The sequence below is a fragment of the Notamacropus eugenii genome, chromosome 3 (assembly GCF_028372415.1).
Source record: "Notamacropus eugenii isolate mMacEug1 chromosome 3, mMacEug1.pri_v2, whole genome shotgun sequence".
NCBI lineage: Eukaryota > Metazoa > Chordata > Mammalia > Diprotodontia > Macropodidae > Notamacropus > Notamacropus eugenii.
The window spans coordinates 421,054,770-421,068,887 of NC_092874.1; the positions used below are offsets into that span (position 1 = coordinate 421,054,770).

A 14,118-nucleotide genomic window follows, 5' to 3' on the forward strand; every position below is an offset into this window, starting at 1 on the left:
AATCAGCACACTTTTTCAATCCAAAAGGGGGTAACAGCAACAAGCTTAACTCTGTATATTCCTTTTCTTTAACAGGATACTTTAGAATAACTTTTGTTAACTCAGTAGTACAAGCTATCTCTGGTCTACAAAATTTTTATTTCAAAGCTACGAGTGAAATATAACCTACAACACGTACATTTCACATATCCTGGTATACAAACAGTACTTACTGAATTGGAGCCAAGGACCAGAAGTCATTATTAGTTTTACCATTTGAAAAAGCTTCTTCAATTCAGTTTTGCTATACTCAAATGCAGTTCTGAATCATGTACTGATCCCATCTTTAGAGCTTACTCATCTGTCCAACTGAATCTTGGAAAAGCCGGTCACTGCAGAACTCTGACACATAGACTCTTTATATACAAGTTGAGGAACATAGCTCAAGAAGACTTAGCTATCCATCCTAAAACTGACATACATATACTAAGCTAGACAAGTCTTAGGATTTTTTTTTTCTTTTTCTTTCAAATAAAGCACAAATTTAGAAACAGCTGGTGAAAACTGATGTGTAACTGTTTAAAATGGCAAATGTAGAGAGGTATGTCAGTTCCAAATGCTGGTTCCAAAATCCATCTCATGAGCATTGTACCATGCTGTGTTGTTGAACTGTTTCATGTTGCATGTAGAGAGCTCTTTCCACAAGAACTGACATCAAATGAAACTGGGGTAAATTTGGCAGTACTGCATAAAACTAGACAAACTTGTGGACAAATGTGAAATATATTCACTGATGTAGGGAGGATGAAATAGGCCTTTGCCTCTACCATTACAATCATGTAGAATTCAGAAGCAGATATTTGGGACAGTTGAAAAATGGCACTGTGTGGATTCATGGCATTTAGAATTAAAATAAGGAGCATGTCACTAAACCTGCAGCCATCACCACCCTTAATTCCCAAGAACCATTCTTTTCATCTTTACACAATGTCAGAAAATAAGAGAGAAAAAAAAAGCCACTGGCATTTAAAAAAATAAAGCTCTTCATTTCTTGGGAGGTTTTAATACTTTTTAAAAGGGTTTACTGAAGAATCCCTGTAACTCTCATTATTACAGACTTAACCCTCAACACTGACTTGAACACCAATGTTTCAAAAATAAAAATGGATGTCTCCCACCCCACCCATATTACTCCCCCCTTCAAACTGGTCATATTCAGATTGAGGATGTATTTCTTTAAGGAGAAATTGTTTGGCTGAAAATGTCTTTAGACTTGGTGGCAGTGCTCTCTGGCCAGCCCATTAGGAGCTGTCACCTATATAGAAACAGTCACCTATATAGTTCAATAAAAGGCAGGTTCATCAGTGTTCCGGGGTCAAGCCAGGATTCCCAACACCCTTTTCACCACACTAGCTTTGCCCAGGGAACATTGAGATCAGGATCTCGCTGCTCTAGGGGATCTTCAACAACATAACCAGGTAGCTCTCCGTTACTTGCTGAGTTACCACTTTGGAATTTGGGGTTTGACTGATACCCCTACGTCTGGAATTCAGATATTGATGTAAATTCACTGTGTTGGTTAAAAATAAAATCAAATGACAAAACAACTACAACCCACAAGGCTTCATTTCACAGAGACAAATGCTACAAACTTCTTTCCAGAATGCACTGTGTTATATATTATGTACATGGTGAGCTTTTGACCCAACCTTTTAAAGGAATGTTCTACACTTGAGCTTTAATCACAGAAAACTTGCTACAAAGCCCTTAGCTTTGGAAATAATAATTTATATACAAAACTAGCCAATTTAATAATTTTACCTATTTAGGTCTTAGAATACTGAAAACAGAATTAGCAGAGTAACAGGAAGCACTTTAATTAACTCTCTTGAAGCACCCACCATTGTTATTATTGGTCTAGCCCAAAAGCCCTTCTGATTTCAATATTGGAAACTTTTTCCCCCTCCTCAGTCCTTGGGAATCATTTTCCTTGGGGTAAGGAGAAAAAAACCCAAATAACTCCATTCAGAAATTCCCAAACACCCAAATATAGCATGGTTCCTTTTTGTGTATGTTACAATTTTGTGGTATCAAGGAGAATTCAGAGAGCAACACTGTTCAACATAAGGTTTGAGGTAACTGGTTCTTAAAATACCTGGATCACAGACTGTATCCAGAAACAACAAGGGGAAAATGAGGGTGAGATTGAATTTTGAATCTGAAAAGACAGGTAGGAAAAGCTTACAGCAGTTGCTTTTACATGGGAGGAAAATAAAGGCACACTGAATTACATTCTAGGGCAAGTTGCTAGATATCACAAAATCATTATTTTACTGTGGAAATGTGTAGGGGGAAAAACAGCAGGTTGTTTTTACAAAGTATTATTCAATAGACTGAATCTAAATATTTTCTCTTGCTAACTGTGTACAGTTTTATCTCAAACCAGAAATGTTAGAGAAGTAAGTCCCATCTAAGATGATGCACCTGCCATGTATACTTGAGAACCTGAGGGACTCCAGGAAAACCCTTTCAGAGTATACGTAACCTTGGCCCAAACCAGGACACTTTCCACTCCAGAGCGCAGAGAAGCACGGGTTCTAGAACAGATCCAGAACTTGCAATTAAAGTAAAAAGGAAAGTTATTTCCATATTGGTTTTAATACTGGACACCTCCCTCCCTCCCAACCCCTTCCCTACTGTAACTCCAAAGCATACACATCAACCCTTCCACTCATCACAAAAACCTAAGCCCAAACTAAAAGCTTCCCTTTAATATGGCAGTGAAACTAAACTTTTCAGAAAGTGGATAAATCTGTAAGTCTTCTAAAATCTTGACCTTATAATGCTCCTGTGCCCTTCTAGGGGCAACAAGTTTCAGAGAGATGTCTCTAAATCCATTGGCTAAATCTCTTTACAGATTACATCCGAGTAGCAAATATAACCACTATTACTGTCAGAATTGGTAATTTTCCATCAACTTTGATCAATGTACACAGCCTAATTAGAACAATTCAGTCCTTAATTAAAACATCTGGTCTGAAATTGGCAAATCTTAATTTCATTTTGCTCTTTGTAGCTACTAAGAATTTGAGATATCTTCTTCCACTCTTCTCCGTATCGCCTGCACATACCCTTCAGTCACAATTACTATGTTATATCAAACAAGAGTTTTCTATGGGGTTGAACATGGCCAAATAAAACTATATTAAAACAGACTGTAGTCCCAAAGAGTGTAATGCTAATTTTTTTTAAAGTTCTGAACCTTTGATTTTCTCTAGTGCATACTTTGAAAGGTATATTTTTCAGCTGATCTGATTACAAAATCATTCTTGTTGAAACACATTAGACTTTATAAAAATAATCTGTGGTATAAAACAATCCGCAAGGTGTAGAATTCTTGCTAGTTTATGTAACTAAATATATATGTAGATATATATTCTTTAAAGTAAAACTTCAAGTGTCATTTCTCTATATAACCTACTCTTTTATTTACAATGTTTCTAAATAATATTCTGAATGCAAAAGTGATTCGAGGGTAAGGGAGAAGGGGTCAAGGGTCTTGAAGTACTCAGCACCTTGGCCTACATTAGCCAGTAACTTCACTTAGCAGAACAGTCCTATCTAATAGTGCTACCATGGCAAACATACAAGGAAGGGCCTTTTGTAATAATGTTCACATTTTCTCCCCCATCTAGCCTAGCTTCTGCTTTGTGGGATCATTTAAAACAGAGCTGTCAAAACTCAAATAGAAATAGCGACTACTAATACATATATCAAGATGCCTGTGGGCTGCATATTAGTTTTAAAATATGATATTATCTATGTTTTATTGTATTTTTTTAACTTATTTTGTCAAATATTTTCCAGTTACATGGTTCACACAGCACTTGTGTTGTAGGTCATGCGTTTGACAGCTCTGATTTAAAGGATTTGATTTTTAATTCATGGGAAAGAAATGTGTATATTTCTTCACAAAAAATAAATTATCTCCTATCAACAAGGTAACTGTCTCTTTCCTTAGAATTCAGAAAGACCCAAGATTATGTAGCTTATTATGAAAAACAAACTAAAAAGTGACCATACTGCTAAAAGCTTTGATCAGTCTCAAAAATGCCCTCTAATCTAGATATACTCCCTGGGGGCAAGGGACAGTTCATGAAAATCAAAAGAGATATATCAAAAGGTAGATATTTTAATTTAACACAGAGATGATCATCTCTCCTAGGGAAGGGCATGGTAGGGTAGAAATATACAAGTGCTTAGTTTTGGCACTCCTGGGACAAGATGGAGCTACTCCTAGCAGAAAGTCTTCATTCATCCATGGAAGATGCTGTACTAAGAAAATGTTAAATTCTTGGCAATAATCCAAAGAGTGAAGAATATTTTAATTCAAAATCTTGTCAAAACTGAATTAAAACTCCATTCAAAATGGGTTTAAAATATAAAACACTAAATTTCACCACTACTTCATTGGTATTTTGTTTGTAGTTAAGTCAAGGACCCCAGAGCTAATAATACAATAAAATCATTTTCTGGAAAACCAACAAGGATAATTCAAAGATAATTTAAACCTTGTGGATAGGGTTTTTTTTTTTTAAATTTCATTTTCTTTACCTAAAAAACTAAGCCATCATATCCCAAAAAAGGGTTTCTATTTTCAGGGCAGATTTATATGCTTCCCTTTGGTTGTGGCAATTACGTCCACAAGTTTATTAAAAAATTCCTGAGCACCCAAATCAAAGGGAAGGTTAAATATTTTAAAATACCAACATAATGTGTCCCTTGAATTAGTGGGCCTGCACTAGTGTGCTCATTTTTTCAAAATAGTCAAGAAGATCCTGACTTAAAATTCTTCTGAACCATCAGCTTGAATACAGGACTTTCTGATTTATAAGGACTAGAAGCTATCCCTTTTGGACATAAAGGAATGTTTAAAAACTCCCGTCAAATATATAGCTCTAATTGCATGCCGGCATAGAAGTGACTGTGCGGTTCTGTTCGTTAGGATAGCCTTGGGAACAGTCCCTTTCTTAGGATAAGTAATAATCAATGCAGAGCAAATGGAAAAATCATATAAGCAACCTTCATTTTCCAATATTGGTACTCATTTCTTAAAACAAGTTTATGACCCATAGATTTAGCAACATTAAAATGTAACCTGTCTTTTCTTTCTTTCCAAGTATTAGTCCTTATGAATTTACCCAGGATGCTTAAAAAGCAGATATTTAAACTGGATTTATTTTTATGGACCTTTTTCAAAAACACTTTTTAGGCCCATATTAAATTGTAAGTTAACTATAAAGTTAAAATGAGAGGCTGGTTATTTGCTTTTCATTTGCAAGACTGAAAACCTAGATAGATATGCCAATAGGACATTAACAAAAAATTTCCAATGGAAAATTTATGCTTTACCAGTAAGTGCTAGCGACACTCAAATCCCATATTGAGAAAACAAAAGTGAAACAACAATAAACATTCAATTTCCAACAGGGACGGGAGTACAAAATGGGTCTCACTATTTGCAGGCTCGTTTCTATTACCCATTTATACCTCTTGTGTGTGACAAAGCAATTTCACTCTCATTGGATGAGAGGTTATGAAAAATGCTCTCTGAATGGAACTGCAGATGTGCTAGGCACTCAGCAAGGGGAGCTCCCCAAGATAAAACAAGTCTGTGGTGATCATGGTTCATCATTATCATGGAGAACATCTGCTCCAGTGGGACCTTGGTGACCAGGAAAAGAAGGTGCCATGGCAGAATGAGTAATTCTATTAGCTGGTTAACCAATTTGCTTGGTCTAATTCAGTAGGTTGATGGAAGAAATTACCAGAATGTTTAGAGGGGTGGAAGACCCTTGCCTTATTTTAAAAAGTTTAGGAATGAGGTGGCCGTCTAGCCCTTTTATAATGATCAGCACTGGATACTCCCCTCATCAAATAATGACACTGAACTAGGTTCTATCAATGTGTGGTCATGGCAGAGGAGATGGATAATTTTGTATTTGAGCTGTAGAGCTCTTGTAGATTTACTCCTGATCAAAAAAAGAGTTGGGGGACTGGTACAATAGGCCACAGGAGTTCAGTCTGGGAATGCCACTAAGAAACAGAGAAACTTAGAACCCTGGGTAGAAATAAGGCTGACATCACAGTAAAACAAGGAGGAAAGCCTGATGAGCCAAGGGTGTATCCACACTGGAATCCTCTCTGTACCAGGGTCTGAGCCAAGTTTTCCTCACACTGGCCTTGGCTTTACATGTCTGGCAACAGTGCCTGAGCCCACATTAACACTAGTGTGTGCTGGCCTAACGGTGATGGTGATAATGATTCAGAGTCCTTTTTTAAGGTGTCAGTTGAACACTTACCCACCAAGATTGCTATCCCCAGTCACATTCTCCGCCCACAGAGCTGACTGATGAATTGCCTCCCTAGGATCTGGGATACAGCACACTATCACTGATGAGAACTGACCATTCTAGCAGGGACCTTACCTTGAGACACCATGCTCTACAGTATCTTAGCTTTTGTCCCCCACCCTACCCCCAATTCAGGATTTTGCAATTTCCCCTAGGGCCCTACATAGTAAATCACAAAGGAAGGATGCTTAACTGGGATTGCTGGGCTCTAAGATGCTCCTGCCATACGATCATCAGTGCTAGAAAACTGAGTGCTGATGCATCAGAAATGTCATCACAAATAGGAGCTGCCCAGGCCAGAATTTCCCCCAAAGTTCCAAATTCATAATAAGATGATATGAACTGAAGAACTTTAGCCTAGAAATGTTTATTCCTGGAACCACTGAGTTCTCTGGTCTGCTTACTTTATCCCATGTACTTCACTTAAACCTCTCTCTAAGGCCAGGACAGGCCCCTACTCTCAAGTTCTCAGGGATGTCTGGGTCAGTGCACTAAAATATCAAGACTGGTTGGGGTTCTTTAAAATTAGAAGTCAGACAAAACTCCTTTAATAATTTTTATGAATGCTTTTTAAAAAATATATATCACTGTCACTTTACAATGACATAACCCTCCTTGTAAAGATTAAGTCCAGTCAAGCCAAACAAACCAAAAACTGGCCAAGTTTGAAAATGTATGCCTCATTCTATACCCTATTACCTACCACTTCAGTGCTGACTCACAGGGATAAACTTTGTCAGGAAAATTCTTTATGAACAAGGCAGTGGAAGAAGGAGGGAAGGAATCCCCCCACCCCTATGTAGTCAGTCTTTCATGGAGGAAATGCAGATAGGGACTTTGGGTCAGAGGGAAGCAACTTGCTACCACACAGAGAAAGACCGTTAGAAGGACAAAACACCCAGATACCATTTCCCAGTGCTTCATCTCATGACCTGCAGCATTGGTAGATAATCCAATATTATCTTTGCACCAAACTAATTGTCCAAATCTGGACCAATGTCATTATTGCAAAGAGCGACTTTTGTATCACTGGTCAAATAAAGTGGCAATGTCAGATCTGAACCTCTGACCAGCAAAAGAACAAGTTGGATAAGTCCAGGAGTAAAGACCACTTCATCCAACACCAGGAGTGTTACAACTGACAAATCCCAAAGGCTTCCTTTTTTAGCAACTGCTGAAACCAACCTTCCTCAATACAGTCAGCAGGGACCATTTACCAAGGCCACAGAGGGAGGCTCCACCATGTTACTTTCAGGGAACTGCCCTTCTGATTCAACCACTATCAGACGCTATCACTTAAATCACCTTCATGGATTCTGCTGAAAACCACTTAGGAAAAGAGAGCTGAAAGCCACCTGCATAAAACTTTAAAGCCAGAGAACACCCGAGGGTCTTATTTGTTCAGTGTCTGATGACAAGGACCTGTAACCTAATAATTCCCTGCAGTAAAAAGAAGCTACATTGTTTTACGTGTTTTAATTTATCCTTCTGTATGAGAAGGTTGAGATGACTGAAACTGAGTAACAGAGAAAGATAAAAAAATTACATATGGCACTTTCAATAAATATTTTAAAGCTTTTTAAAGAAATTAGATTCAAAAAAGCAACTGCTGTAAGGACTATTTTAGCCATTACGAATAATTCTGAATGAAAAAAAAAATCCAAACAACATGGAGATCCTAACAGGAAAAAAAAAAGACAGTACACCTTCCCCACCCTACCCCCACACCCTACTCTGAAAACAACCTTGACTGGCCCGTATTTCAAACCCTTGTAATATTAGAGATGAAGAGGAGGAAAATATTGAAAGGTAGAAGGAAGTAAAGTCACACACCCCCATGGAACTCCTTAACACAAGAGTTACTGACATACACAAGCCCCTGTGTAGACATATACTCACAGAGCAAATAAAATCCTTATTACCAGCCCCAAATCAACCACATTACAAAAGCACTCTTCAGTCATCCTACCTTCCTCAAGACATCCCCTTCAGGGATCCTGTTTCAGGCGCAGACCATTCATCATAAGTTCAGTGATATGTGTGTAGTGTTCTACATGCATGTGAACACGGGAGCGCAATCAAAAATGCCTTGATTTGCAAACGAGTGAGCTGAAGGAAACTACTTAACCACAGTTCCTAGAATGACAGCTTTTTATAGATAGCCTCGAAATCACAATAAATGGGTATTTATGACAAATAAGACAGACATGCATTTATTTGTCCACACGTCTATCTATCCTATTCTATCTCCTCTGGTAATTTCTCGTAAGCGTCATTTAAAGTGAAACCCCTTGTTGAAATGCACACAATTAGTAGGTCCAAGAGCTACATTGTTTTTTTTAGTATGAGGGAAAAATGGGGTTAGTTTTCATTCTGATAATCAAGGCATGAAGAAAATGCCAAAGAATGATTTTTTTAAAGGAGGCTATTTTTCACTGAAAGTCAGTTCTAATGAAAGAAAATCACTTCTCCATTCCGCACACCCAAACTTGCCGTCCTTTAAGATAAAAAGATGTACTGTCTTTTAATAAAACAGACCAAAGAAACAAAAAATGGAAACAGCCTTCGCAAATAAGAGTGACTAATGCCCAGGGATCCCTTAAGCAGGCAATCAATCTTCAACCGGACACAGTTATTTACAATGGGTCATTACCAAACAAACAAAAAAATGGTAGCACTTCCTAAAAGATTTTGGAACTTTTTTTCTATTTTTTTTTCTTTTTTTAAAACTCCCTTGTCATAAAAGCCAACATACATTAAAATATACTTACTACAAGACAACACAACAAAATATATAATAAAACTCATACAAGTAGAAAATTCTGAGGTATTTCTGGTTTGAGGTGGTCTGTGGTCGTGAAGTTTTAATTTTTTTTTTCTTTTCAGTTTAAACCTCGGAAGCCACGTAGCGTGTGTGTGTGAGTGTGTGTGTGTGTGTGTGTGTGTATATGCATGTGTATTTTAAAACATTGCATGTTTGCAAATTAAAAAATATTTAAATGTTGAATCAGCAGCATTAGGAACATTCACTGACTAGAGCAAATTTATGGCATAATAGAATAACGGTATTTAAGATATGCACCACTTTAAGACAAAGTTTTATCACAGAGTTTAGAGAAAGCCACTATCAACAAGCCACTTAAAAAAAGATGTTAAAAATCATCATGGTGGCTGCTCTTAAGTCATTCCCTCTTCCTCCCTCCCATCTGTTGTCATCCTGATGTTTCCTGGGTGCTGAAGTAGTCCTATGGTCGGTCCTTGGCCACAGGCCCAGGTCACTCTCCCTTCCTCCAGATAAAAATCTCTCCTTAAAGAGCTAGCAATTTTATTGTATTTCTTTAAATGGTCTTAAGTCATTGTTCAGGCTGTGCCATTATTTATCCCTATAGGGCTATTCCTTGAATTCTCCTGGAGGAGGCAAGGTCCCTGAACTAAAAACAGGGTTTTTCTTAACAAAAAAAAAAAAAAAAAAGAATATTATATTATATAAATGATTAATTTTAGAGGAGCAAAAAACTAAATTTCTCAAATGAGAGTGAATTTTATCTGGAAGTTGGTTGGAGTGGAGGGAGGAGAGAAATCTGATTTCCTTTTACTTCCCATCCCATTTTCTATCCAAGTCTAAGACAATGGAAGAAGTAAGAAGCGGTGCTGCCTATGTACTCAAAGAACAGGTGAGGCTTTCTGAAAGGCTTTCTCCAAATTCTGCGTTTGCTATTAATGCTCTGTGTCCAAAATGTCCTTCCCCTCATTTACTGATTACCTGAGAAGTAGCTCCATAACAAATGATGTTTCTCCAAATGCTGCAAAGTCCAACGTCGCCCCCTTCCTTACCCCACCCCCAGCACCAACCTCCTCCTTTCAACCCCCATATCCCAGGAGTTAACATCCTCTTCCTGGTTCTTCCTCCATGACAATGACACCCGTTAGATCCGTAAAAGACACATCTGCTGTTTTTGAAGCTGTCTAAAAAAGGGAAAAAAAATTTTTAAGGGGGTGGGGGATTGTGGAAGAGTGGACTGGGGAAGGAACACCTTTTTTTTTTTTTTGAGAAAGGTGTCTTTCGTAACAGTCTTTAAAGTTTCCTCCAAAGTTTGCAGCATTATGTTTCCTAAGATGGGAGATGGGTTTCTTTGTGTCACAGATGTTCTGCGGAGAAAACAGACCAACAAAGAAAAACCTAAAAAACTGAATCACAAACGGAAAACGAGGTTGTTGAGGTTCTGCGGCACGGACACCGTTTCTGCATTCACGAGTCGGGACCTGAATGCTTGCTGAGATGTCCGTTGTTTTCAAATACAGTAGAACAATATGCTGGTAAAAATTGATCCGATCAAAACATAACAATAACAATAATAATATTTATAATAATAATTAATAATAAAAAGGTCAAGATAAAATAGCAGCTGCATTCATGTGTTCGTTGGTTTTATGGTTCTTTTTTTTGTTTTGTTTTTAACGTTTTTCTTCTTCAAATTCACTGAGTCTGGAAAGACAAACAGGACCCAGGACTTAAATACTCGACTCTTTGGGAGGCAAGTCCACATTGGTGACGGATGTCACAAGCGAGACGAGGCAGTCCGAGGTAGTGCCATTGACAGATTTGCGGATCAAGGACACACGTTCCTCCACGCAGCCTGCAGAGAGCCTGGCCTCAGCATCATGGTCCCAGCACTCCTCTATCGTCACACAAAGCTGTGCCAACCCCTGCGTGGCAAGAGATGGGGAAGAAAAAAGAGAGATAAATGAACTGCACTGGGAATGCCCCAACAAAGTCTCGTCAGTCAATGCAAAGTCAACTCTCGATGATCCACTTGCTAAATGACCCATATGCAAAAGAATGACGAACTCCTGTGCCTTCTTTCCTTCATCCCTTAATCAGTTAACGTTGGCTCAGGAAACAGTTCCAGAGAAACATGATTAGAAAGGTAAATTTGAGACAGAAACAATAACAATGCCACCACCCCAAAGTCTAACAGAAATTATTTGGGTATTATCTGTGCCACTTTTTTCCCCCCCTTTTCTATGAATCCTCAGAACTTAGCACAGCTCCTGGCAGTACACAGTACATACTTAATAAATGCTTGTTGACTGACTGGCATTTTCCCCTGCCTAGATAACTAAAAACTTGATGGATTTGACCATGAAAAGTAAGAGAATCTAGTCTGTTGGGAAAGAAGTAGGAAGGGAAAAAAGGCCAGAGATAACCTATGCAGGCATGAAGTCACATAGTCCAGCAGTCATCCTTCTACCTGCTTCCACCTTTCTAGAAGGATCTACAGTTCCCCTACTCACACACACCTTTCTCCTCAGATTCCAGTGGAACATTCATCAAATCTCAGATCTGGAAGAAAACTCCAGGCCTAATCTGATCTGCATCTATATAAGGATCGCCTGTAAAACATCACGGACAAATACTCATCCAATTTTTGCTTGCAAACCTCCACAGAGGTAGCAGAGACCTACAACTCACTAGTTCCTCAACAAGCCAGCCCACTCCAATTTTGAGCAAAGTTAATTCTTGGGGAGTATTTCCTTACACCAATCCAAAAGCTGCCCCTCTGAGGAACTGCCCTCAATGTACATCACTCCTAGTTTCAACCTTTGAGGCCAAAGCAGAACAAAATCCAATCCCTTTTCCTCATGGAAATCCTTCGAATACTTGAAGACAGCTCTCAGGTCCATTCCCACCCACAATCTTTTCTTCTCCAGGTTAAACAGTTTAATTTCCTTCAAACAATTCTCCTATGACACAGTTTTCAATTGCCTTAGCATCAGTCATCTTCCTCTGGGCTCTCTTCCACTTACTAAAGAAAAGAAACTGTGAGGGAGGTAAGATGTGAGTGAAAAAAACACACAAGAAACACAGCAACCATCTTCTTATCTCTCTAAAACACACACAGATATGAGAGACCCACTGAGCTAAGAGATAAATGCAAATGACCAACATGATCTTGGCTAAACCAAAGCCAAACACATTCTTTCTATAGACTCAATAAGGTCAGAAGGCCCAGAAAGAAGCTCAAATCAATGTTCAGAAAGTAATCAGTTTTCAAAGAACTCGCTCCCAACTCATTTACAATTAATTCTGCCTCCTTAGGACAGAGTGGAAAGAACACTGGATTTGGAATTGGGGATCTGGGTCAAATCCTAGCTCTGCCATTAATTTCCTGTGTGACCACTGTCACATTCACTTAACCTATGGGGCTCAGTTTCCTCATCAGTTAGTGTGGGGTTGGCGTAACAGATCTTCCAGGTCTCTTCCAGCTCTATATGCTATGAAGAAATAATTTAGAAAACCATGAATTTTTATAATCAGAAGCCCTTCCTACTATAAAGTTACATACTCATTTTGCATATAAAGTTGTATACTCATTTTTATCCTCTCCTTAGTTAGAAGCAACTCAATGCTATTTATCCCTACCCTGATAAAATAAGACAAACCTTTTGGATTAAGGCACAGGAATTCATAAAATATGATACCTCTCCTCTCCCCATATCTGGGAATGGACTACAGGGTTAGGGAGTAAGAGGGAAGAGGAAGGAACAGACACCTACAGGATGCTTCAACCAGTGATCCTTGAAGGCAGGCCGCATCTTCTTATGGACCACCACCTCCTGCAGGTCTTCCAGGGATGGATGTTGACCAATCTCCTCCTCAAAAGGTAACATGTACTCATCCACAGGCCCTGCAAAAAGCAGGGAGCAAAAGCGGGGTCATGGTTCTTGCCTAGAGAAAACACCAGCACCCATCAATCCCTACCTTAAATGCCACTGTCACCATAGCCACTGGCAGAACAACGTAAGACCCAACACTAGGATGGCATGACGTTGTATTGGCCACCAAACCAGGTCATGGTGTGTAAAGAAGGCATGGTCCTTGAAGTCAGGGAGCTCCAAGCAGGATGAAGTTCATCCCTCCCATCCACAGGTCCTCAGACACTCACCATCTACAGCTGTGCATCTCGACACCAGCTCCCACAGTACCAGCCCCATTGCGTACATATCAATCCGCAGGAAAGCGTCTCTCTGGAAATTGATTGCTCCTTCCAGTACCTCGGGGGCCATGTACCGCCTGGTTCCTACCTACATTAGATAGACCACAAAAGTAGTGGGTGAGAAGGGAAAAGAGGGTATGCTACAGGGACCGCGGTAAGGAGACTTAGGATGGACAGAGAGCGACCTAGTGGACGAAAGAATGGTTGTATTGTCAGAACTTCTTGGGTTCAAATCCCATCTGTCACCTGGCTATCTAGTTAGAGATGAACAAGTCATTTTTGCATATCTGTAAAATGAGCAAGTTGGAACTCAATGACTTCAATGGTCTGTGTTTTATGGTCTGTGTTTTGTTTGCTGGGGGGAACAAAACTTATATGTTTAATTTAATTTTTTCTTGGGCTACTAGGTAAATGATCTATATTTTCTGCCTACTCTCCCTCTGCCTGAGTCTGAATTCACCAGCTGTTTGATAGGCTGCTGTGATCCATAAGAAACTAGGTAATGGGACAGGGGCTCCCTAATTCTTTGAATTACTGCCCTAGGTCCCACTGTATATTGTGATGCCTATCCTCCACTGAATTTTCCTTCTCCAGGGTAACATGAGGGCCAAAGTGCCTTGGACAAAATAAAGAGTAGGCCCTAAGCATGGTAGGTATTAATACAATTTAGGGTAAAGTTGCACAGATAAGAATTAGGGCCAGCCCCGAGGTGTTCTTCATAAAAGAGA

The 14,118-nt window shown here is 39.1% G+C and overlaps 1 protein-coding gene across 3 annotated transcripts in view; it reads right to left on the bottom strand.

Moving 5' to 3' along the window:
* Nucleotides 1-8,890: 8,890 nt before the first annotated feature.
* The window catches only part of ACVR2B (activin A receptor type 2B), a 90,566-nt gene continuing 85,338 nt past the window's right edge, over nt 8,891-14,118 (bottom strand). For all 3 annotated transcript variants that reach the window (XM_072598206.1, XM_072598204.1, XM_072598205.1), the window contains exons 9-11: nt 13,340-13,478; nt 12,951-13,081; nt 8,891-11,099 (exon numbers count right to left, since the gene is read on the bottom strand). In XM_072598206.1, coding sequence (XP_072454307.1) covers nt 10,905-11,099; nt 12,951-13,081; nt 13,340-13,478 — 465 coding nt within the window. In that variant the 3' untranslated portion in view covers nt 8,891-10,904. The remainder of the gene's footprint in view (nt 11,100-12,950; nt 13,082-13,339; nt 13,479-14,118) is intronic.